Consider the following 27,150-nt stretch of genomic DNA (forward strand, 5'->3'; position numbering starts at 1 on the left):
GGCTTAATTTGGACTTTGCCATGACAAATCCAACATGACACACATTTTCTGCATCGATTACTTTTCAAGTAAGCTACTGCACCTATAGCTGTGGTGGAAGCATCTGAGAAGATGCAAAGTTCTTTCCTGCAAGCTGATGATAGAGACATGGGCACATAGCATCTGTCTATTTTTAGGTGCTCTAACGCTAGCAAGGATTCTGTCCATTGAACCCACTCACTTAGTCTCTCCTGTGGAAGCAATGCATCCCATTCATTTTTCCCAGATGACCGTTCCTGAACTAAGACCTTACCTCTTATTGTCACAGGTGATACAAACTCTAGGCGATCATAGAGGCTATTTACGGTGGATAGAATGCCTCATCGTGTAAAAGGCTTTCCTCTGAGGAAACTCTGAAAACAAAACTATCTGTTTCTAGATCCCAACTTAGGCCTAGGCTTTTCTGCAGGGGAAGGGTGTCTGTACTTAGGCAAATATCTTTAAGGTCCTCAGCTCTGTCTGCTACAGGGAATGCTTCCATTACTTTTTGGCCTTTGGAGGCAATTTTATGAAGACGCAGGTTGGATTCTGCCAGCATTTGCTTTGCTTTACTGAGGATGGAAATTGCATCTTCAGGTGTGCTAGCAGAAGCGAGTCCATAATCTACATAGAAATGTCTCAATACAAAGTGTTTGGCTTCTTGTCCATAGCACTCTGCATTTTTCTGGGCAGCCTTTTGCATGCAGTATATAGCAACAGCAGGAGAGGGGCTATTGCCAAATGCATGCACTTTCATTCTGTACTCGACAATTTCTTTGTCTGTCATTGTCTTTGTACCAGAGAAAACGTAGAAAATCTCTGTGGTCTTCTCTGACGAGAAAGCAATTAAAACATTTGTTGCACATCTGCTGTGAAAGCAACGGGCTCTTTTTTCTGAAGCGCATGAGGACACCTAGCAAAGTATTTAGGTCAGGGCCACTTAACAATACGTCATTTAAAGAGACTCCTTTATACTCTGCGCTAGAATCAAAAACGATTGTAATTTGGTTAGATTTGTGTGGATGGTAAACACCGAACATTGGTAGATGCCAGTGTTCCCTTTCTGTCTCAAGTGGTCCTGCAACTTCAGTGTGACCATTGTCTAGCATCCCTTTAATGAATTCAATGAAATCTCTTTTCACCTCTGACTTTCTCTGCAGTGTTTTGCTGAGTGAATGCAAACACTTCATGGCTTGCTCCCTGTTACTAGGCAAAACACGTCTGGGTGTGCGAAAGGGAAGAGGGGCCACCCAACTGTGATTGTCATCTTGGGAAGTCTCTCTATCCATAATCTGCAAGAAGGTCTGATCCTCTATAGAGAGGGCCTGTTTATCATCTTTAGTTTTCTGGAATACTGTAATCCCAAGATTGTCTGTTTCAATGTTGGAATTGACTTCTTATTTACCATATAGCGTGGAAGAGTCAGTGTTGTTGACCTGCCAAAGCTTTCCTTGACAACGAAGCTGTTGTTGTGACAGGGACTGAGAAGGGATATACGTCCATTTGTTAACACAGACGTCTTCAAAGTGCTAATGTTGTCAGGCCGGTGCACTGTCCCAGGCAAACTTCTGCTACAATGACCCTCCCCAGGTCCAGTCTCTGTGCATAGGGGGTATTATAAGGTCCATTGATTTGCTGGCGCACCTGAGTGCCTGAAGGATGTCTCTCCCAAGAACTAGAAGGATCAAAACATCTGGCTCAACAGCTGGGATAAGGTGGAAACTGCACTTTCTTGTTGAAGGATTCAATGGTAAAGTCAGTAGCTCTTCTCCCAGTGGTTTCAATTGTTCCCGCACATGTCCTTGGAGTGTATGGAACTGCACTTGCCTTAAAGGGTCACTAAAGGATTTTTTTTTTTTAGCTAAATAGCTTCCTTTACCTTACTGCAGTACTGGTTTCATGTCCTTATTGTTCATTTTTGCTTTGAAGTGGCTGTAATTCTGCTCTGATCTCCACACCTTCTGGTTGTCTTTTTCCTTACAACCATCGTACTGGGAGCTTTTTACTGTAGGTCTAAGCTGTCATTACGGTGTGTCTAAAACTTAACAGAACCAATCAGATTCATTTTAAAAACAAAACACTGCCCTGGATTTGTTTGTTTTTGTTCTGTGTGTCTCTCTAGTTCACAGGAACATGAAAACAGTTTAAAAGTGAAACTAACCTACAGGCACATTATGATTGTTTTTTTATCTATTTGTAATCATTTTTAAAAGGAATCGGTTTACTTTTATGTCTCTATACCCTGTAAACAGTCATTTCAGCAAAAAAATGTGTTTCCTTTAGTGACCCTCTAAGGTTAAAGATGTCAAAGAAATCTGACTTTGCAAGGTATCTGCTGCTCTGTTCATCTAGCACTGCATACATTTTCACAGATTTTAGAGCATGATCGTGCACTCTTGCCTTGTCCACATACTTCAGTGCAATTAGACATTACTGGGGAGAGTGTGGTCTCTTGTTGCTCCCTGCCCTGATCTTTCCTGGGTTCTACAGTCTCTAGTGGGGCAGGAGCAGGACCTGGGTGTAAAGCTGCAATATGTCTCACTGCCACATTCTGTACATTCTACTGGTATTTTGCAGTCTTTGGCAATGTGATAAGTAGATCTGCAACACTTGAAACGGATGCAGTTTTGTTTAAGGAAGGACATCTGCTCTGGGTTTGCTTCAAAAGGCTTTGCATTTCTTTAGTGGATGAGGTTTTTTGTGTATTGGGCAATGTCTATCAAGGTTTTCTATGGTGTGTACCTTGTGGGTGCTTTGGTAGTCTGTGACTTCTGAAAGTACAGCTGTTTTGTGTGTGGATACAGAGGTCCTACCGTGAGGTTTCTCTGGTCTTTGTGATTTGATTGCTGCTGGTGGTGAAGGCGAAACTGGGATCACTTCGGATTTTCGCTTGCTGTCGGACAAACCTAGAAAACGCAGAAAGAGGGAAAAGCGACTCCATAATCTTCTTTGAATTTACCTCCCAGAGACATCCACTTGTCTTGCAGATTTGAGGGTAGTTTCTCTACTATGGGATTAGTGCCTCTACCTGTATCAAGATATGAAAGTCCTGGCAAGTAGCCATCCTCTTTGGCATATTCTATCTCTAGTAGATCACTTAGTTCTTGTAGCCGCACGTTGTCTCTGTAGCCCAGCTTGGGAAAGACTTCAAGTTTTTTCAACAGTGCTCCTTCTATTACCTCTGGGGATCCATACGTTTCTTCTAGTCTTTTCCAGGTCATGTTGAGTCCTGCTGCAGGGTTGAACAGGTTTGCTCTTCTCATTCTCTTAGCATGCTCTGCTGACTCGGTACCAAGCCATTTTATCATTAAATTAAGCATATCTGCTGGTGAGAAGTTCAGACCTTCAGTGGCATTCAGAAAGGAAGATTTCCATGCCCAATAGTTTTCAGGACAGTCATCAAATTGGAGAAAGCCTGAGCTAACCATTTCTTTGCGGATGAGACATTTGGTGACATCCACTGCACATTGTTGTTCACGCATGTAATCTATAGGTTGAGGTGATGGGGAACACTTGTTTTTTGTTCTCAGGGGTTTCTGGTGCTTCATTCTTGGTTTGTTGGCAGCCGCTGGCCTGATGTGGTTGATTGGGCCTGCCCAGGGGGTATGTTGATCTTGGCCTGAATTCCTTTGCTTCAGGTTTGAGACTGTTCCTTTGTATGCACGTCAGTAAGGTTCTGAATGTACTCACTTGTACAAGCTGCAGAGAATAGGGATTTTTCTGGAACCTCTGAGACTTTATAGGATTTTTCACTTCCTTGCCGACTTGTTCCCATGTAGGCAGCGGCCTCTGCTTCAGCAGCAGCAGTCTGTCGCTGCAGGATGAGCAATTTTGATTCTAATTCCGCTTTCTTTGCTGCTAACTCCTGCATCATCATTTTTCTGCATACTGTAACTGGACACGAGCAGCTTCTGCCTTGGCACAAGCTCTAACTGCTGAGGAACTTGCTGAGGACATCTTGCTAGCCCATGAAGATCTGGACACATGGAATTGTGCATCATCTTGCTGGGCACTGGGAATGTTCTCCCTGCTTTGCTGTGTCAGTGGTAGTGTGTCATCAGCCTGGTACTTTGTTCCTGATCTTAGATTTATGCTGCAGTAATGAAGTCTCAGTTTATGCCAGACTGCCACGTGGTTGTCTTTTTACTGGAATTGTCTTTTTACTGTTCTGCTTCGCGTTATTGAACTGTTGTATCACACTAGTCAGACAGCTTAACAATAATTCAGAAGTCAAACGTGAGACATCAGATCTGTTTATATCCTTTTTTCTGAATAACTTTGTAAAACTACAAAATAAACATAAACAAAATATATGTGTCAGTACATTAAACAGCAGCCTCAGTCCATCAGTAAGAGTACTTACAGACAATTCCATCACTAGTCCAGGAATTTTTTAAGAGCTTCTCATACATGAGTCTGTTAGATCCAGAAGTAGGCATGAAATGGAGGAAATGCAGTTCCAGGCTAAAGGTTGCTGCTTCTAACTTTACAACTTCCTGTAAACTTTTGGCAAAATGATAACTAACTCTGGCCACTAGATGACAGCGACGTCAAACTAACATTGCACATATTTGTGTAGCGCTACCCCCGCAGGAGCCGCTGATTTGTTGTTGGGATCGGCGTATTAAGTTACCTTAGTGTTGTCTAGGGGTGCAGTTGGAGAACAGAGTAGTGAGCGAATGTCCAGACAATGAATAAAGGTTTTCCAATGCTTTATTTTCAGGCCATCACCGCCAACATCAACATCAAATAGGAAGAAAAGGTTGATGAAGCAAGAGAGAACTTTGCAGTATCAGGCCTTGATATAAACCAAGCAATCCTGCTCTCAGTAGTATCAAATTGCAGTTCGTGGCCACTCTAGCCGGAGTGGGTGAAGTGCCTCCTGACAGACTTCTGCCACAAGCCTGGCAGCCGAAGTGTCACTTAGGTTGGTGGGAGGAACATATCTCTCTCACAGACCTGGCTCTAGGGCCTCTGCCACAGGCTTATCACTTTGGATGAGCTAGATGGATGAATTGAGTGAATCCTCCCAGTAGATTTAAGCATCAGTCACCCGATGACAGCAAAGCGTACCTGTCAGCATTCCGGTCACCAGATCCCTGATTGGTTCGTTCAAGCCCTGTTGAATAACCTGCCTCCGGGTTCTCCTCAAGCCGACCCCCCCAATGGAAGGGCACCCAGCCTGGGATCCTTTCAATAGAACTGGAGACCCAGTAAGTCACTGGGGCCCCTCTCAGGAACATGAAACTCCGCGTGGAAGTGACCCCGGTCTGGAGGGCCATCGCTGGGGTCTGTTTGATGCGCGCACCCTAAAGGTGGATGCCGCACCTGGAACCTTTGCCCCCAGCCGGAAGAACCCATAAAGATGCCATCCGCCACAGATATACCCCTCCCCAGCATGCTCCGCAAGGGAAAACACCTCTAATTGGCTGCTGGGGAAAAGTAGCTCTGCCAGAACCCCTCTAGCGCCACCTATCGCCCAGGGGTGGAAACACCCCTGGAGCGCAGGCTGACCTACAGGACATTTCTGGAATGACAGCAGCCCAAATTTGACAAATTGTGAATGGGAGCAAAATAACTCTCCCATTCCCCACTAACTTTAACATAATGCCCATACTGAAAGTAACGGGGCGCTACATTTGCTATGGATAATATGGGCAGAACACGGGGGTATAGTCTGCTTAAGGGTAGGCCATTAAAGAGAGAGTTGTAGCATCAAGGCGGGAAATAATCGGGGAATAAGTTGCTTTGTGGTGCCATTATTCAGGAAGGGTTGAATTTTGGAGATGTTGCGGAGGTTAAGATGGCAGGATTTGGCTGGTAATTGGATTTCAGGGCTGAAGGAGAGGTCAGAGTCGAGGATTACACCCAGAACCCTGGCATGCGTTGAGGGACCAATTGTTGTGGTGTTGATCTTAATGGTAAAGTCATGGGGGGGGGGGGGGGGGGAGGAAGGAGGAAATATAACAAGCTCAGTTTTAGAAAGAGAGTGAGTTTGAGGAAGTGGTGTGACATCATACCGATTATATCATTCAGTAAGTTTGAGATCCATGAGGAGAGTTGAGGAGTGGAGAGATGGATCTGGGTGTCGTTGGCATAGCAGTTTAGCAGGTCATTGGTGAGTTTTGGTAGGGCAGTTTCAGGGACATCGAGATATGTAATCAGGGCACTGATGATCATAAAGCCAACCAGTGCCACCAATCAGTGCCCATTAGTGATGCCAGTCAGTGCTGCCCATCAATGCCCATCATTGCTGGCCATCGGTGCCACCTACCAGTGCCATCCACGTGTACCCATAAGTGTGGTTCCTCAGTTTAGCCTATCAGTGCCGCCTCATCGGCGCACATCAGTGAAGGAGAAAAATTACTTATGTACAAAATGTACTGACAGAAACAAACCACTTTTTTTTTTTTTTTTTTTTTATAAAAAAAAAAAAATCCAGCAGTGATTTAAAGCGGGGTTCCACCCTCTTTTTTAGAATTGTGTCTTCTAACTATATTTTTTCCTAACCCTTTTACTAGGTGTACTTCCATTCCAGCTGGGCCACGGAGCAGGTCATCATGTCCTCCTGTTCGGTGAGCCCCCCACTGTCTTCTGGGACCTGTGTCCCAGAAGACAAGCTGGCCAGTCAAAAAGCTGCGTGCGACTCGCGCATGAGCAGAAGGAAACGGAGTGGAGCAACAAGGCTCCACTGGCGGCGGCACCCGATACGATGGACGGATCGGCCTCGGGGGCCTGACATTATGGGGTTCCCTAGGCAGGCAAGTGTCATTATTGAAGGTCAGCAGCTACAGTGTTTGTAGCTGCTGACTTTAACAAATAAAAATGTGTGGCTGGAACTCTGCTTTAAATACCACAAAAAGAAAGCTCTATTTGTGTGAAGAAAATTATAAAAAATTTCACATGGTTACAGTGTAGCATGACCGCGCAATTGTCCAAATTGTGAGAGCATTCAAAATCTGAAAATTGGCCTGGGCACGAAGGGGGTGACGGTGCCCTGTAGGCAAGAGGATTATTGAAACTAAAACCATGCCTCTGATCCTTAACCAGTGTGTTGTGTGTTTGTGTTTTTTTTTTTTTTTAAAGGTGACAGACTATGCAATAGCACGGAGGATAGTTGATTTACATGCACGCAATGAGGAGTCTATAGAAAGAGTTTATTCAATTGAAGATATTCAGAGGTATTTGCTGTTTGCCCGTCAATTTCAGCCTAAAGTAAGTATTTTTCAATAAACTTGGATGTCTTTGAATGTTTGTCAATTGTCATGGTAAAACGTCCTATTAAACAGGATGTTTAAAAAAAATTCATACCACTTCAGTACATATATTAGGAATGAGCCTAAAGCTAAACTAAACTTTTTTCCATGTAGTGAGTATGTGTCCACACTGCATTGGTTAACTGCTACCACATACAGTAGGTGTGAACAGTGCTGGGACAAGGCCATTTGGAGCCCAGGGCGAAGATGGCGAAGATGGCAAACTGCCCCCCCCCCCCCCGTTTTTAAGAAAGAATCAATGTTGTTTCAAACCAATTCATAAACGCTTATTGCGATTTTTTTTTTTTTACCAAAAATATGTAGAAGAATACGTATCGGCCTAAACTGAGGAAAAAATTTTTTTTTTTATATATTTTTGGGGGATATTTATTATAGCAAAAAGTAAAAATATTGAATTTTTCTCAAAATTGGCGCTCTATTTTTGTTAATAGCGCAAAAAAAAAAACCGCAGAGGTGATCAAATACCACCAAAAGAAAGCTCTATTCGTGGGAAAACAAGGACGTCAATTTTGTTTGGGAGCCACGTCGCACGACCGCGCAATTGTCTATTAAAGCGGCGCAGTGCCGAATCGCAAAGAGGGGCCAGGTCCTTAACATGCATAATGGTCCGGGACTTAAGTGGTTAATTCGCATACAGTTCATACTCCAATTTTATGCACTTTCACAGTGGGGGTGCCACTTTGGGAACACATGAACAGAGGGCAGCAACAATGCCAGTCAGATGGCAAGCATGGCTCATTTAAAATAACTCAAAACAATATTTTATCTAGTGTTTTTTTTCTTATAATACACAGTAGTGGTCCCCTTGCCTCAGCCAGCCTCCCCCCCCCCCCACACACATCCAGCCATTTATTTATCTAAGTTCAACTTCTGCTTACTTCACAAGTAGTCTGTATACTCTGTAGCACACTGCTATCATTCAGCTAGAGCCAGGCAGGCTCCTCGAGACGGGTCCTTGGCTCCTCTAGCTCAGGCACAGCCTACAGGCTGTGAGTCACAGCAGCGCCGACACAGCTCCCTGTGCGCAGCGCTCCTCTCCCGCTTCCACCTCGCCTCCGGCCGTGAGTGGAGTGACGTCACGCCGCTGGCAGGGAGGGACTACGTGACTCCTCCGTAGGGGGGGACAGTAACCTTCACAGTGAAGGGAGGTGACGGTCCGCACTCAGAGGAGCGCCCTCAACATATGCATGTTTAGTGCCGCTGCCGGCTCGCTATGTAATGACACAGCCAAGTGACACACTTGCAGGCGGCCATGGCAGAACTTGCGGCTGCGCCCCCCCTTCCTATATTAAATGGTAGCGCCCAGGGCACTCGCCCCTCCCGCCCCTGCCTTGTACCGGCCCTGGGTGTGAAGCCAGCCTCAAGTGTTTTTAGGGGGGGAAAAGGGTCTCCCTCTCCCTCTCCCTCTCCACTATAAACCAAGAGCGACAATTTTGAAAAAAACTATTTTTTACGCTAATACATGTATCCCCCAAATAAATATTCCTCTACATATTTTTGCAAAAAAACCCGCAAGAAGCGCGTATATTGATTGGTTTGCGCAAAAGTTATAGCGTCTACAAAATAGGGTATAGATTTATGGCATTTTTATGTTTTTTTCCCCCCCCCTAATCGTCTTTCAGGACAGCCACCTGAGACCTTGGCTCCTCCCCTCTGTAGGAAACACCGCGCCAGCCTTCTATAAATTTCCTCCTCCCCTGCTGGCTCCTCAGTTATTTGTGTTTCCTCCAGAGGGGAGACACCACAGGAACCATGCCAGGTGAGCCAGGGAGGCTCAGGCAGAAAAATGTCCAGAAAGGGGGCAGAGGCATCCTAGGACAGGCCAGGTTACTAACCTGGCGAAGACTTGCCACCCTCACATCCCTGAGCGCAGGAGTAAGTCAGGGGGGCTCTGTTTTCACCACAGAGTGCAGTGGGGAGAAGTGCACAGCCCGCAGTCCCATACCACAGCAGCGTGTGTGGTGGCAGAAGAAATTCAAAACAGCCACGCCGGGTATGGGACTGCACGGAGCCGACGGCGGGTGACGTCATGTCCGGCAAACAGGGTCGTGCACTTCCGGGTTCACGGCTTCCGGTTCCGGCCACGAATTACGAAAACGGAGCCAGGCAGAGGCTGGAGGGTGCTTCATATGCTGTAGAGACAGCAGAAGCACCACTGGGACACAGACATGTCGGACGCAGAGGAGAAGAGAGACCAGCAGAGACCAGTTTCAGCCACTCAAAGGTAAGGGGAAACTAGGGTGGACCTCCCCTATCCTAAACCCCCCACCTCTCCACCCGCCCCAGGGAAAAAAGGGAGGGGGGGAAGCCACAGTCCCTCCAGTGTCAGAGGGTGGTTCATGGGGCCCCTAGTGAGGTAAGCCCACATGAAGGCACTGCGCACCTGCGGTGGACAGGGGAAGAATGTGGTACTAACTATGGGGTGTCTGTTCCCTTATGTCATTTCACAAAACTGACAAAAATAGGCCGCCTCCTAGTTCAAAGAGGAAGTGCCCATCCTGCAAAGCCACACTCAGAGATTCATGTCTTTTGTCTTTTGTCTGAGTGTATGAAAATATGTATTGAAGATATGTAAAGTATTCTACCAGTATATGTAGTTCGCCCTCACGTAACTATATCTGTATCTGTAATATTTTATGAAAACAATAAAATATTATTGAACCCAGAGATTCATGGAGGAAGGCTATATGTAGCGATTGTATCGGCAAACTAGTACAGGAACATACTACAGAACAGAGTGAGCTAGCATCATCTGTTAAAGAATTATCCAGCACCTTTGAATCTTTTAAAACCTTCTTTGAAGGATTTCAGATCCCGCAGCTTGCCGGCTTCTCCTCCAGTGCAAGCAGCAGTTAAAGTAACGGAAGTTATACCTTCCACCAGTGCGGGCCCTTCAGTGACTCCTAGAGAGGAGGTAGAAGAGGAACCGGACAGCACAGTGTCTGGCTCCCAGGAGTCAGAGGGGGAGGCTCAGGAAGGTGATTCCAGGAGGCCATCCCGATACAAACTCTCGTTAGAGGTGTTAATGGAAGCAATTAAAGAATGGCAGGAACCGGAAAGAAAACCCTTTTTTTCTAGCGCTTTGAAAAGACCGTATCCATTTTCAGATGACCCATCCTCAATATGGAACAAAACTCCAAAGCTAGATGCTGCCTTCTCACAAGGCACAAGGACCTAGCATTTGAGGATATGGGCATTTTATCTGAACCATTGGATAAAAGACTGAAATCGTGGGACTCCACACAGGGAAGTTTGAAGCCAGCAATGGCAGTCACGGTGGTGGCCAGAAATATGGAGTTCTGGCTAAACCAGATTCAGGCACACATTGAGGAAGGAACTGCGAAGGAGCAGATCCTATTCTCCTTTCCCACACTGCTGCGAGGCATAGCGTATATCGCAGATGCCTCAGCAAAACTGGTATGGATGGCAGCCAGATCATCCGCACTTACCAACTCTACAAGAAGGGCCATATGGTTAAAGCCATGGCAGGGGGACTGCGCATCAAAAAACTATTTATGTGGCATCCCATTTACAGGGGACTTGCTATTTGGGCCAGGGTTGCAGAAGGTGCTAGATTGTACAGCGGATAAAAAGGCATTTCCGCTGAAACGCAAAGCACCCTGGAGTCAGCCACAACAGAACAAAAGGAGACAAAAAAGCACAACTTGGGGCCCAAAAGGTCCCCGTTATACAACACCCAAGGCAGACAACCAAAAAAGACCTTGGGTCCTGAAAGGGAAAGGCAAGGGAGGAGCGATTTTTCGTCGTCCTGAACAAACCTACGACAAGAAATGACAAGTTGGTCACAGTAGGAGGAAGACTGGGGGCCTTCCTCCCGCAATGGGAAAGGATAACCTCCAATGACTTTATTTTGAGAATAAGGGACGGATATCACCTGGAGTTCTCAAAAACACCCCCAAACAGTTTGTACTTAACCAAACTTCCAAAAAACAAAGGAAAAGCCGAAGGGTTAATGAGAGCCATAGAGGATCTTAGCAAGCAGGAAGTAATCACAGAGGTGCCAAAGGAGGAAAGAGGACAAAATATCTGGGAGGCCAACAAGGGGAGGCAGACCTTCCCATACCACGGAGGGGGCCAGCAGTGTCTGTGTCCACAGGCAAAGGTGGACATGGTCCGTCCTCAGGCAGGGCACATTTTCATCTGTTTAGTGATGTTGCCCGTGCTATCCAGCCACAGCATGCAGAGGAGGTAGTGAAAAGTGAGGGGTGGGGGGGACACAACCCCAATGAGGCAGGATGTCCTCCAGAGGCAGCCATCATGGAACAGTAGAGCGCAGCCACCCTATTCCATTAAGTTGCTGTTATCTCCCGGCCCACTTCCCACAGCTTATCTGTTTTAGACCTTTTTTTAGCACATGTGCAGCTGATCGCACTGTTGCAATTGGCAATCTCTGCTGCAAGCATGGCAAAAACACCAGCCGTTTGGGTACCACATTTTTGCAAAGGCATTTAATCTCTCACCACTCAGACCATTGGCAAGAGCACCTGAAAGCCACACAAAAGGGACCCCATTCTTCTCCTCACCTTTCATGTCCACTACACGCTATATCTCATGACCTCTTGGCAGTCTCCACTGAAAGGGATGATGGTATAGCAAAGGGTGTCACAGGTCCTTGCAACCCGTCTACCAGCAGCACACCACTAGTGTTGCTCACGAATATTCGTATTGCGAATATTCGGCTCGAATATAGCATATTCGAGTAATCGCGATATATTTCGAATTTCGCGGTGAATATTCGCAATTCCGAATATTCGATTTTTTCCAATTTTTTTTTTTTAGAACAGATCACATCCTAGATATCTCCATCGACGTCTAAAAGCATTGCTGGTATGATTAGAGACCTTGGGCCGAGTAGCTGAAGCGATCATTGTATTTTGCCGAAAAATCGCAATGCGATTATTCGGCAATCGCAATATCGCGTGATTATTTTATTCGCCCCTATCTTCCGCATCAGAGCGATTTTTTTTTCAGTTTCATTTTTAAAACAGATCACATCCTAGTGATCTCCATCGACGTCTAAAAGCATTGCTGGTATGATTAGAGACCTTGGGCCGAGTAGCTGAAGCGATCGTTTTATATTGCCGAATATTCGCAATGCGAATATTCGGCAATAGGAATATTGCACGATTATTTTCTACGCCCTTCTTTTGCATCAGAGCCAATCAGAGTTCTCCTACCACAGTTGTCATAGGTTTGCAACCAATAGGAACCTGCCTGCACAGACATTATATAAGGTCACTCCCAGCACCATTTCATTGCAGATTCAGAAGGTGGCTAGAGTGTGTGGACTGTTTCTGTGTTCCTGTGTCTGTGTTCCTGATTGATCTTGCAGCATCAGCATTGTGCTTCATTGCTACTTTGCTAGTGATTTCAGTGCATATTCTACTGATTATAAACTGCTTTTTTCAAAGCAAAAGACCCAAGAGCTTTTTTAAAAGCTACGTTTTGTGTTGTTCAGGTAGTTTAGCTTAGTGTTAGATAGATTTCTGTGTAGTAAGTGTACATACTGTTAGTGTACATTTCTTTCAGCTAGCTTAGTTTAGTGTGTGTTTAGTGTCTGTCGTGTCAAAAAAAAAAAAAAAAAAATATTATTTAGTGTTTAAGTGCATTTTTTTGTTGTAGTTGTAGTTGTAGTTGTAGTCCTTGTCAGTTAGTGTTTAAAAAAAAAAAAAAAAAAAAATTAGCTTTAGTTTATAGTCTACCACTTCAGATCCGTAGGACGTCCTGGGACGTCCTGGACTTTGAGCGGTGATATCTGAATGATGCCTGCAGCTGCAGGCATCACTGCAGGCATCATTCAGATATCTGTCTTCAGCCGGCGATTCTGTGCACCAGAAGAACGATCAAAGCGGCGGTTCCGCCGCTCGATCGTTCTTCTAGGCAGCGGGAGGGGTCGTGCCCCCCCCCCCCCCCCTCCCGCCGCCATCCGGTGCTTCTCCGAGCTCTCCCGTGCCATCGGGGGCCCGGAGAGCGAATCGGCCGGCGCGCGTTGCTGAACCATAGAGATGACTGGTGACCAGACGGTCACAGTCATCTCTATGACCGTCGGAGGGCCGGGCGCGACGTTATGACGTCACGCCCGGTACCCGGAAGTAAACAAAGCCGCAATCGCGGCTGTCGGCATGTAATCGGTGAAATGTTTTTCACCGATTTCATGCTTGTAAGCCTGTAGGAGAGATGTGGGGTCTTATTGACCCCACATCTCTCCATAAAGAGGACCTGTCACAGTGATTCCTATTACAAGGGATGTGTACATTCCTTGTAATAGGAATAAAAGTGATCAAAAAAAAAAATGTCAAAAAAAGTGTAAAAATAAAAAAATGAAGTAAAAAAATAAAATAAAATAATAAAAAAAAAATTTAAAACGCCCCTGTCCCGGTCGCTCGCGTGCAGAAGCGAACGCGCATGCAAGTCCCGCCCACATATGTAAACACCGTTCAAACCCCACATGTGAGGTATCATCGCGTGTGTTAGAGCGTGTGCAACAATTCTATCACTAGAGCTACTCTGTAACTCAAAAATAGTAACCTGTAAAAAAATTTAAAGCGTCGCCTATGGAGATTTTTAAGTACTGAAGTTTGGCGCCATTCCATGAGTGTGCGCAATTTTAAAGCGTGACATGTTGGGTATCTATTTACTCGGCGTAACATCGTCTTTCACATTATACAAAAAAATTGGGCTAACTTTACTGTTTTGTTGTTTTTTAATTCATGAAACTGTTTTTTTCCCCTAAAAAAAGGCGTTTGAAAAATTATTGCGCAAATACCGTGCGAGAAAAAAAGTTGCAATGACCGCCATTTTATTCCCTAGGGTGTCTGCTAAAAAAAAATATATAATGTTTGGGGGTTCTGATTAATTTTCTAGCAAAAAAATTTTGATTTTTACATAAAGGAGAACAGTGCCAAAATAGGCCCGGTAACGAAGTGGTTAAGTTTGTGTAAGCAGTTAGTGTTTAGTACTTTTTTTTTTTGTAGTCCTTGTCTTTGGTGTACTAGTTTTATTATAGTTTAGTAGCCGTCTGTCTACGTCTTTGTCTGCGTGCCTGTCTGTTAAAAATACAAAAAAACACCTTCCTCACATATCCCGCCCCAATAAAGTTTACCCCCCCCCCCCCCCCCTCAGCAATTATGAGCGGCATCCGTGGCCGTGGCAGCAGGGGTAGGGGAGTTACTCCCAGTGCTGGGTCGCTGCCAGCACGGGGTACCTCTCGCGCCCCTACTAGTGCTACAGGATCGGGTGGAAGGGGAGTCCGCCTGATCCGGGAGTTCTTTCCATCGGGCAGCCGCCCGATATTGCCATCTCAGGCTCCAGTAGTGGTGGACTATATGGGGCACAGCAGTGCCACTGAGTCGTCTGTCCCGACTCAGTAGTACCACCACTACACCGGTGCCTTCAGTACCCCCCCAGCCCCCAAGAGTCCAGAATCTTACTGTTCGACAGCGACAGTGAGAGGGATCTCTTGGGGGAGGCCATGCATCAGGCAGACCTCCAGCTCTGTCCTGATGGTCAGGACCTTTTTGAAGGGATGGATGAGGAGGATGGGATACCTGCTGGCAGTATCCCAGAGACATCCCTTCAAAGTGGTGCTGCTGTTTTGGTGCAGGCAACAACAGCACCTAGTCAGACCCAGGCGTGGGTGAGGGGACAGCGGAGCCAGGCTAGAGGCTCCATGTCAGCTGGTTCCCTCAGACCACAACATCTCAGCCCTTGGTCTGACATCTCTGGGGGCGAAGAGGAGGGTGACCCATCATGGGTGCCATCTGACTCGTCGGCTCACTGCGTCAGTGACGACAGGGAAGGTAGGCACCCTGGGGAAACGGTGCGCCAGGTCACCACCAGGGAGACCAGTGTCAGGGTCTCCACTGGTGATGGCAGCAGGAGGTGTCAGCAGCAGCAGCAGGCAGCTCCACCTGTGCGCAGCGAGTCCCAGCAGGTGCAAGTCATCGTCACCCCATCTGACAGGAGGGCGGTGCTGAAGTCACCTGTCTGGGACTACTTCACCCTGGTAGCAGACAACCCTACCGTGGCCATCTGCCAGATCTGTAAAGTCAGGGTGAAGAGAGGGAAGTGTTTGGCTCGTGTGGGTACCACAGCCCTGAACCAGCACCTGCGAATCAACCACTGGCGGGTGTATGACGAGATGAAGCGTGGTGGTGGTAGCAGTGCCACCACCACAAGTGAGCAGGCTACAGCAGCCCCTGCCACAGCTTCATCTCTTCCCAGCAGGTCATGCCCCCCCGCTCCCTCTAGTAGAGCTACTGGTACCGGCATCCAGACCTCTACTTTCACAGCACCCTCCGCGTCTGTGTCCTGCAGTGTCGTCCGTCGCCAGGCGTCGATTTCAGACGCCTTTGAACGCACCACTCCCTTCCCCCCTGGAGACCGACGTGTGCGTTTCCTCAATGGGCTCCTGGCAAGGGTTATTGCCCAACATCTGCTGCCCTTCAACATAGTTGACAGCAACCCCTTCAGGCAGATGTTGGAGCAGGCCCAACCCCAATGGCGTGTCCCCAGCCGCCATTTCTTTGCCAGGACTGGTGTCCCTGCCCTACACCAGCACATTGTGCAGAATGTAACCATGTCGCTGGATCACGCTGTCAGCGACAGGGTTCATCTGACAATGGATGGCTGGACCAGCAGGCATGGGCAGGGGCGCTACATCAGCTTCACGGCCCATTGGGTTTCCCTCCGAGGCGCCGGGGAGGGATCGGCGGCAACAGATTTTGTGGTGCCGCCACGGGGTGTCCAGGGGAGAACTGCTGGTCTCCCTCAAGCCACTGTCTCCGCAGCTGCTGAGCCTCCCAGCAAGCGCCCCCGTAGCTACTCAAGTGTGGGGCACGTGCGCTGTCAGGCCATGCTCCAGCTTGTTAGTTGAGGGGACCGGAGACACACTGAAGTCCAGAAGTGGCTGACACCCCGAAGGCTCCAGGCAGGTATGGTTGTCTGTGATAACGGCAGCAACCTACTCGCCGCCCTCAATGCTGGCAGTCTGACCCACGTGCCCTGTCTGGCACATGTCCTCAACCTAGTGGTGCAGAAGTTCCTGCGCACCTATCTCGGGTTGAGTGACATTGTGCTAAGGGTGCGTAGGATTGCCAGCCACTTCAGGCGCTCCCCAACCGCTACCGCGTCCCTGTCCAATTTGCAGCGGGTCAACAGGCTGCCCCTTCACAGGCTGATTGTGGACAGTGTGACGCGGTGGAACTCCACCCTCCACATGCTGAAGAGGTTGTGGGAGCAGCGAAGGACGGCGAGGGAGTACCTGCTGGAGCTAGGCACTGAGAGGACTTCACTAAAACTCCCTTTCATCACCTGTGCGGAGTGGGGGCAGATACACCAGGTCTGCCATGTGTTGTCCTCCTTCGAGCAGGCGACCAAGATGGTGAGCAGGGAGCATGTCGGCCTCAATGACATGCTCCCTATAGTGTTCGTGCTGGAGAGGACACTAGATCGCCTGCTCGAAGCTGGGGAGAGTGCCTTGGTGGAGCAGGAGGAGGCAGCAATGCTCCACCGAGACCAGGGCCAGGACGAGAAGGATGATGATGATGAGGAGGTTGCTGGTGTCGTCCTGGAGTCAGGGCCTGGTCAGGAGGGAGAGCCGGTGTTGGGGGCACCGATAGTCCGGGGGTTGGGCATCTCTGAGCGTGAGCAGCAGCGCCTCAGGGATTAAGAGTCTGACCTCATTGACCTGGGCAGCAGTGAGGAGTCACAGCGGACTGTGCTCTTCCCCATGGCTGCCCACATGCTGAGATGCCTCAGGAGGGATGGCCACCCTTTTGAATCCCTGGTGCAAGGGGAAACTGGAGCAGTTCATCCCAGCCAGCCGGAGGCAGCACCGGATGGAGAAACTGCAGGCAGGCATTGTCAGCCGGTTGGAGCAGGCAACTCCCCGGCCTCCAGTTGTCCCCCCTCATCTCACCCAGCAGGTGGCTGCACCCAGCAGCAGCCGAGCAGGGGACCTAATGGATGAGATGAGGATGTTCTTCCAATCGGAGCGACCCAGTACCAGCAGCAGCAGCAGTCACCACCAGCGGCTGGCCCACATGGTGGCAGATTACATGGCGTCCGTCGGTGCTTCTGAGAGTATGATCACCGACGACCCCATGGAGTACTGGGTTGCCAGATTGGACACCTGCCGCGAGCTCGCTCTGTATGCGCTGGAGTTATTGTCTTGCCCCCCCTCCAGCGTACTATCTGAGCGGACATTCAGCGCAGCAGGTGGGGTGGTCACGGACAAGAGGACCCGTCTGTCCACAGACTCCGTGGACAGACTCACATTCATAAAGATGAATGAGTCCTGGATCGGCGGTGACTTTCTGGCACCCGCCGTCGGTTCAGGGCGCTGAAGGGTCCCTTGTCATGCATTCCCTGATGGAGCCCCGGACCTGATGTATTTACAGTGCCGAATAAAACTATTTGAACACCTGAGAAAATCAATGTTAATATTTGGTACAGTAGGCTTTGTTTGCAATTACAGTGGTCAAACCTTTCTTGTAGTTTTTCACCAGCTTTGCACACACTGGAGGAGGGATTTTGGCCCACTCCTCCACACAGATCTTCTCTACATCAGTCAGGTTTCTGGGCTCTCGCTGAGAAACATGGAGTTTGAGCTCCCTCCAAAGATTCTCTATTGGGTTTAGGTCTGGAGACTGGCTAGGCCACGCCAGAACCTTGATATGCTCCTTACAGAGCCACTCCTTGGTTATCCTGGCTGTGTGCTTTGGGTCATTGTCATGTTGGAAGACCCAGCCTCGACCCATCTTCAAAGCTCTAACTCAGGGAAGGAGGTTGTTGCCCAAAATCTCACAATACATGGCCCCGGTCATCCTCTCCTTAATACAGTGCAGTCACCCTGTCCCATGTGCAGAAAAACACCCCCAAAGCATGATGCTACCACCCCCATGCTTCACAGTAGGGATGGCGTTCTTGGCATGGTACTCATCATTCTTCTTCCTCCGAACACGGTTAGTGGAATTATGACCAAAAAATTATATTATGGTCTCATCTGACCACATGACTTTCTCCCATGACTCCTCTGGATCAGTCAAGACACCTATGTCAGAAGTAATTTCACACTCTATATACTACTATTACCACTGCTGTTCATCATGGCACCTCCTGGCCAAGTGATATGACTCTGTATCTACTACTACTACTACTGCTGCTGCTGCTGCTGCTCAGTCAAGACACCTATGTCAGAAGTTATTTGCCACTCTATACTCCTATTACCACTGCTGTTCACTGATACCACTGATAGTTAATTTATCCCTTAACTACCCCCATTTGTGAGGGTCAGGGTTTTTCTTTAAAGTCCCATGCAAATCAATGGGAAATGTATGTTCCCACATAACTTCTGTACGCCTAGAGATATTTCAATAATACCTGCTATACATATTAATTATATGCCAAATAAAAATATATAACAGTTAAATTAACCCTTACCTACACCCTTATATAAAAGATGGGTATATTTATATTACTATGATTTTCCTCCCCAAAAGGTTAAGATAGGAAGACCGGGCAACGCCGGGTATTCAGCTAGTAATAGTATAAAATGTTTTTGGTTATTATTAAGTTAGATGTGTTGATGTTGATGTTGATGTGTTAGATGTGAAGTTAGATGTGTTTAAAAAACTAACAATCTCAATAAGAAATGAAACCTTTGCAAAAAATAACATTTTTTATAAAAAAAAAAAAAAAAAAAACATAATTAAGACATGAGCTTCTGAAGCTCTGCCACCTCATCCAAATTTTTCGTCAGTTGTTGCGCCAGCTGTTGGTTTTGGCGGGTTAAAAAAAGAATTTGCTGCTCATTTGAGAGTATTCTCTGTGTCATACTTTTCATGGCAGATTGTTTCCTCTTGAGCTTTTTCAAAACTGTTAGGATATAAGAAAAAAACATTTGGATTTCAAAGACCGTTACGAAAGATTATTTTCAGCCCTAAAAATAATAAAGTCTGACTTAAGAGCCTCTATGAAAGAGGATCTTGCAGAGGCAATTCTCTTCCTTAGAACTCTACATTGAATTTATTTGCATTTGCTAAGCCTAGAACTACATTTCAAGATTAATATAAACCATTTCTAGGTTTTGCAGATTTTGTTTTTGGTTCATTATAGATAAGCTTTGTTTTTGTTCTAAAACAACCAAATAATGTGGTTTGTATTTTTGAACTGGTAAAGATCCTGTTCCTGATGTTTATGCCTGCTGCTACTATCAAGTCACTTGTTTTCATTGTGTTTGTCTTTTGCTTAAACTGTGCAATACAGTAGACTGTTGGCTTCCCAGCCAGTAGTCCTGTGGTAGGTTGCGTTTCTTTACCTCAAGGAATGTATAAAATACATTCGCATATTAATACAGAGGAGTCGGAGTCGGGGAGTCGGAGTCTGAAGTACATAAAACTGAGGAGTCGGAACATTTATCTACCGACTCCACAGCCCTGCTTTAAATGCTGTCCATTTTTAGAGCTACATTTTATTGTTGAAATTTTATTAATCTCTGTGCACATATTTACCCTCCTGATTGATGGTAAAATGAACAGTCTCATCCTGCTCCTCTTCTTCATCACCCACTACTCCACCAGAAGTTTTGGGGGGGGGGTGCAGCTCCTCCTCTTGCTCCTCCACAGGAGCTGGGGATGACTATGTGGATGGCCCTGGCTGCTCCTCCTCATCCCTCTCCTCCTCTTCCACATCCTCCTCCTCCTCTGCGGCCTGTCGCCTTGTGCGCTTGGGGCGCACAGCTGGTAGAGAAGCACCTATAATAACACAATGTTCATATATGTTAAAATGTTTTCTAATGACGTATGCAAATTCTGTGTACTCTGCTGTATTGTATATGAATACAAATTAATTTATATAGACAGTTAACCAATGGGACAATGTTATATTAAAGGGTCTTGTGGGCACTACAGGGGACTGAGCGTGAGCTGGGCTGCCACCATGGTAAAATGAGCTGTTTTTGTCTCCTTTGTTTTGTTCAGACGATCTCATGTTAAAAAAAGGGCCTGATGGAGTACACGGGATTACTATAACAACCCCACGCCTAACACAGGAATTTTGTGGGAATCTATATATATAAAACTCAACGTGTGTGTGCATGTATGTATGTATGTATGTATGTATGTTCCAGCATCACGTCCAAACGGCTAAAGATATTTACATGAAACTTGGCACACAGGTTACTTATATGTCAGCCACAAACATAGGATAGGTGGTTTAACCCTTACCCACCCCCATTTGCCATGGTCGGGGTTTTTCTTTAAAGTCCCATTCAACTCTATGGGAAATACATGTTACTTCATAACAGCTGTAGATATTTCGATAACACTTGGTCACATGTTACTTATACGTCCACTTAAAGTATAGGATCGTTAATTTATCCCTTAACTACCCCCATTGGTGAGGGTCGGGGTTTTTGTTTAAAGTCCCATGCAAAGCAATGGGAAAAGTATGTTCCCACATAACTTCTGTGTTCCTGTCTGCTGTCCCATGTCTTTTTTCAACAGTACTATGAATACCTTGGCTGGTGGTGATATATGCTACCACAACATGGCGTCTGGGTTAACAACATCTGACCTTACATTAATTACATATGACCTTACATAACTGTCACCAAAGGAGCTGCGGTGGCTCAACGCGATTGCCACTGCGCTGACAAGCGATTCACCTCTGCAGCTAGGGGTTCGGATCCCGCTCTCGGCTACATGTGAATTGAGTTTGGTGGTCTCAGCCCGGCCCCCGGTGGGTGTGCTATGCGAGGTAAGCCTGCGCTTAGTACGCCCACCCCCCTCCCACAAAAACCACCACAATTACACACGCACGCGATATTGGGTTAACATGCAGGCACTCTGACCATGCGGTCTCTAAAAAGAGAGGCGAAGGACTAACGGGGCTGGTTGAGCGGGCAAATCCTCTCACTCCCTTATAGGGAGTCCCTCTGCCCCGTTGGGCTTCGAAGCGGAGCAGGTAGGACGCCCTCACACCCGCCATTGCCACCCGGGGCATGGAGAAAGGTGGCAGATTGCCTCTGGGGGAGGCCTGCCTACTCCCAACTCCTGCAGTCCGGCTCCTCTCTCGACTTCACGCACAAAATACACTTTGGAAAAAAAAAACATAACTGTCACCAATAACTTACCTGGATGATATTTATCCCGGATATGCCTGACACGGTCCATGTGGCGCCTCTTCATATCAGACCATTTTTTAACGATCGCCAGGCGATCGTGTTGGCCGCCTAATATCGTCATTAGGGCGCTTACCACGGCCTTTTTATCAGGCTGCCTGCGCAGCTGATCGTAGCCCTTTTCTAGGAACCTCTGCAAGATGAAGAACAAAGTATATTGTAATACTTTTGTTTAAAGCCTTATGGATATATGACGGAAATCTATGGTATTCAACAATTGGAAGCATTCTCGCCTTATTAATCAATGACAGGGGTAACATGACAGATTTTATATCCTGCCATTTCGGTCGCCACCTTTTTTGCATAAATATAGCAGCCATTATCATTTGCATAATTATGTATATATGATTAACAACACAGGATACACGTATAGGGGAGATATGCGTTGCTATTCATCTGACCGCTATAATTATTTTTGGACACTTATAATGGGCCTGTACAATAGATTATTTTTTTTCATCCCTATCTTTATATAGGAACAATAATCGGTTTGTTTCTTTTGACTTTTTGATTAATTAATTTTGAATAAATAATGGAGTTGATGTTATTTAACAACTACAACTACCAGCATGCTCTGATACACCATGTAGCTCACCGTCACCAGCTGTACAACAATTATACTTTAACTCCCAGCATGCCTGGACAGTTAATGGCTGTCCGGTAATAACGGGGAGTTGTTTTGCAACAGCTGTAGGCTCCGTTTAGGAAACAGTGTCGTACAAGATGTTTTCTTTTAATGTGGAGGTGAGGGTGGCTATGTAGGGGTATGTGTATATGTTTTGTTTTTTAATTTATATTTAGTGTGGTGTAGTGTTTTTAAGGTACAGTCAGAGGGGCATGGGGTTCACAGTAGTTTCCCGCTGAGGGTTTGCGCTGCAGCGACAAATTTGCTTCAGCTAGAAGCACACTGTAAGCCACAGCCCATGTGAATGTACCCTGTACATTCACATTGGGTGAGAGGGGGGGGGGGGTAATTGCAGCCAGTTGCATGCAGGGAGTTGTAGTTTTGCAACAGCTGGAGGCAGAATTATTTCACATTGGTCACTTTTCACTTTGTTTGTCACTCTTTTTGTTTTGGTGCTTGCACTTTATGTGTGGCGAGTAGGGTGCTGGTCCTCGGGCCGGTCTCTGAAAGTCTTGGGAGTTGGTGGACTCGGCCTTCTGGTTAGGTTCACCGGCTCTCATGGGGTCTCCCTTCGGGGGAGCCTCACCGAGGAGGGTTCTGTTTCGGCAGTCCCTCCGAGGATATTGGGTCCTTGTGGCTTCGGCTGCTTGGACCAAGATGGGTCCATATGGCTTCGGCTGTATGGACCACAGTAACTCTTTTCCCTGTCAGGAGCCTAACGCCCCGGGGGATCAGAGACGGGTCCTTTTCGGAGGACCACTGACGTATGCACCCGTCGCAGTTTTTTGTGATGTCACTCTTTATGTGTGTGCACATTTTTGCCTGCACCGGGTGGAGTTTTTGGGTTGTGTTTTGCACGCCACAGGCTTTTCAACAGAAAAAAAAACAGCTGGAGGCAGAATGGTTGCAAAACACTACGAGTTTGTTACCTAACTCAGAGTTTCAAGACCAGTCCACCTCCAGCTGTTGCAAAACTACTACTCCCATCAGCCACGGTCTGTCAGTGCATGCTAAGAATTTTACTTTTGCTGCATCTAGGGTGCCACAGTTTAGAGACCCGTGCATAAAGGTCTGAAAAATGTGGGCCTGCAGAACTTACAATACTAGAAGTGCCAGCATTCCCAGGCATGCTGGAAGTTGTAGTTCTGCAACATCTAAAGGGCAATATGTATTCGAACGTCCTTGGGCCTTAAGGACCCTGAAGTCAGGACGTTCGCATACGTCCTATGTCCACAACATGTTAAATTCATTATGCTAAATAACAAGGAAAGTGCCTAAATACACATTTACCAACCAGGGTGTCTGCAGCTGTCCAGGCATGTTGGGAGTTGTAGTTTTGTAACAGGAGACACATTGTTTGGGAAATACTAATATCTGATCTTATATACTAACTTTTAAACTAGACTAAAATGCAGTTAAAGATAATGAAATAACAGTGGTCAAAATACTTACACTAATCAGCATCTTTTCCTCGGCGAGTGTGAAATTGCTTCCAACCATTATGATATTGCGATGCGATCATAAAGTAGGAAACTGGCAAGGGTCCAGGAAATGGGCGCGTGTTGGGATTTCGCAATATATATAGCAATCGCAATATTTTTTTCGCTAAAATATCACAAATATTCGATTTCAGAATGCTCCTACAGCAGTTTTCGAAATATCTGCAATCAATTTTGCATTTTGTGAAATTGCGCTAAAATATCTCATATTCGTTTTCAGAATGAGCCAATCAGAGCGCTCCTACAGCATTTGTCGAAATTGCGCAATAAATATCGCATTCGCATTTTGCGAAATTTCTAAAAAATATCAAGAATATTCTGAGCCAATCGGAGTGCTCCTACCGCAGTTGTCGAAAATTCGCAATTATTTTCGCATTCGCAATAGCGAAAATTCGCAATCATTTCGATAAAATATCACGAATATTCGAATTTAGCGAATATATCTCGAATATTCTACTATATATTCGAGATATATCGCGAAATCGAATATGGCGTATTCTGCTCAACACTACACACCACCAGCTGTAGAGTACAGCAGGCCAAACACTCCCTGCCACTCACATGCCTAGTGTGTAAATTCCAGCTTGTCCAAACTGCTGGCTTTGCTACTCCTGCCTTTGTCTAGTGTATTCTGCCTTCTGTGAATTTGCAAAATGTGCTGTACCATAATGACAGGTTCTCGGTCACTATTTGCACGGAAGGCCATTCTAGCTCAGTACTATCATGTGGAAAGCAACGTTTTGGCGTCATTGGATGCAGGACAGTGCTCAGTGCTGGAGCTTGTTTTTCTGCCGCATCTCCATACAGCTGGTGGTGATGCCAGATCTGGCAGCTCCACCCCTCCTTCATGCCCTCCTCGGCTGCATTTTCCTATTTATTATTATTAATTATTATTATTATACAGGATTTATATAGCACTGACTGTTTACCAAGTGCTTTACAACTTGAGGGTAGATGGTACAACTGCCCTGCTTGTAAGGGCTTGCAATCGAAGATGGAGGGTGAAGAGGTGCAAGTGGCAATAACTGTGGGGGATGTGCAGATGGGGGGCAGATAGGCTTCTCTGAAGAGATGAGTTTTCAGGGATTGTCTGAAAGTGGACAAAGTAGGAGTCTGATAGATTGGAGTAGAGTATTCCAGAGGATGGGAAAGGCTTAGGAGAAGTCCTGGAGGTGAACATTGATGAGGTGGCAAGGGAGCTGGGGAGAAGGAGGTCTTGGGAGGAAAGAAAGATATGGTTGGTATATGAAAAGTAACATTTCTGTCTTTGCAGATGACACCAAGCTATGCAGTGGAATAACGTCCTTGCAGGATGTCTCCAATTTACAAGCCGACCTCAATGCTCTGTCTAATTGGGCGACTGAGTGGCAGATGAGGTTTAATGTAGATAAATGTAAAGTTATGCACTTAGGGACTAAGAATATGCATGCATCATACATGCTAGGGGGAGTACAACTGGGGGGATCTGTAATGGAGAAGGATCTGGGGGTCTTGGTAGATCATAAGCTCAATAATATGCAATGCCAAGCTGCGGTTTCCAAAGCGAGCAAAGTCCTTTCTTGTATTAAGAGAGGTATGGACTCCAGAGACAGAAATATAATTTTGCCCCTGTACAAATCATTAGTAAGACCTCATCTGGAATATGCAGTTCAGTTTTGGGCACCAGTTCTCAAAAAGGATATCAGGGAACTGGAGAAAGTGCAGAGAAGGGCAACCAAACTGATAAGAGGCATGGAGGAGCTCCGCTATGAGGAAAGATTAGAGGAACTGAATTTATTCACTCTTGAGAAGAGGAGAATTAGGGGGGATATGATCAACATGTACAAATATATGAGGTTCATACAGTGGACTTGGTGTTGAGTTATTCACTTTATGGTCAACACTGAGGACAAGAGGGCACTCTTTACGTCTAGAGGAAAAGAGATTTCACTAAATACGGAAAGGTTTTTTCACAGTAAGAGCTGTGAAAATGTGGAACAGACTCCCTCCAGAGGTGGTTCTGGCCAGCTCAGTAGATTGTTTTAAGAAAGGCCTGGATACTTTCCTAAATGTACATAAAATAACTGAGTACTAAGATTTGTAGGTAAAGCTGATCCAGGGTAAATCCGATTGCCTCTCGGGGGATCAGGAAGGAATGTTTTCCCCTGCTGTAGCAAATTGGATCATGCTCTGCTGGGGTTTTTTGCCTTCCTCTGGATCAACTGTGGGTATGTAGTTGGGTGTATGGGATTGTACTGTGTTGTTTTTTTATTTTGTTTGTTTATTTTTTGTGGTTGAACTGGATGGACTTGTCTTTTTTCAGCCTGACTAACTATGTAACTATGTAAGTAGATTAGAACTTTGTGGTGTCATTTGTTAGGAAAGGGCCCATTTTGGAGATGTTGAGGGAGCTTTGGGCAGCGACTGGATGTGAGGCCGAAAGGATGGTTGAGTCCAGGATTACGCCTTGGCATGTGGGGACAGGTTGATATTTGAGCTGTTGATTATGACAGAGAAATTGGGGGAAGAGGCATGTGGGGGAGGAAATATGAGCTCGGTTTTGGATAGGTTGAGTTTGAGAAAGTGATGTGGCATCCAGGCTGATCTGTCAGTTAATAAGTTGGTGATGCGTGAGGGGACCGAGGGAGCGAGCTAAGGGGTGGAGAGAGATTTGGGTGTTGTAAGTGTAGAGATGATATTGAAAAACATGGGAGGCAATCAACTGACCCAGGGAGGAAGTGTAGATTGAGAAAGAGAGGTCCACGAACAGAACCTTGGGGGACTCAGATGGAGAAAGGGAGAGGAGAGGTGGCAGAGTTGTAAAAGTGTCAAAGGCAGCAGAGAGGTCTAAGAGAAGTAGTACAGAATAGAATCACCAGTACCCCCTAAGCATTCAAGGGGCTATTCAACGAGTCAGGCTAAAAGATGCAGCTGGTCTGTCTAGGGGACTGGAGCCACACCAGAGCAGAGATTCTTTCAGCTCTGCAGGAGCAGGCCCAATGGGGGTTCATGACATGGAAGATTGAGCCAGGAATAGTGGCGTTCGATAATGGCACTAACCTTCTGTCTGCCCTTTAACAGTGAAAGTTGACACATGTGCCATGCATAGCACATGTCCTTAATTTGGTAGTGAAGTGTTCCTTAGACAGGCCAGAAGAGCCTGTAGCCATTTCAGGTGGCCATACACAGCTGGCGTTCGGCTAGCTGAAATTCAGTGAGAATTCTACCTGCCCGTAAACCGCCTGATTTGTGACATGCCCACCAAGTGGAGCTAGACTTTGGAAATGTGGCTGCATATGCAACAGAGAGCCATTAATGAGTACCTGTGTGAGTATGACACAAGGACAGGCTCAGGGGCACTTGGCTTTTTTTTTCCTCACGTCAATGGCTGCTGATAAAGGATGCATGCACTGTACTGTCATCATTTGAAGAGGTGGCGAGGATGGTGAGCCATGAAAATGCATGCATCAGTGACCCTATCCCTCTTCTGTTCCTGCTGGAGCATACTCTGCATGACTTTATAGACAGGGCACTTGAGGTAGAGCAGTG

At 46.4% G+C, this 27,150-nt stretch overlaps 1 protein-coding gene across 1 annotated transcript in view; it reads left to right on the forward strand.

Annotated features, from left to right (window-relative positions):
* Window positions 1–27,150, forward strand: part of LOC120940454 (maternal DNA replication licensing factor mcm6) — a 206,464-nt gene that overhangs the window by 130,083 nt on the left and 49,231 nt on the right. The window contains exon 12 of the mRNA XM_040353332.1: window positions 7,105–7,233. Coding sequence (XP_040209266.1) covers window positions 7,105–7,233 — 129 coding nt within the window. The remainder of the gene's footprint in view (window positions 1–7,104; window positions 7,234–27,150) is intronic.

This window comes from Rana temporaria, chromosome 5 (genome assembly GCF_905171775.1).
Source record: "Rana temporaria chromosome 5, aRanTem1.1, whole genome shotgun sequence".
In the NCBI taxonomy this organism is placed as follows: Eukaryota; Metazoa; Chordata; class Amphibia; order Anura; family Ranidae; genus Rana; species Rana temporaria.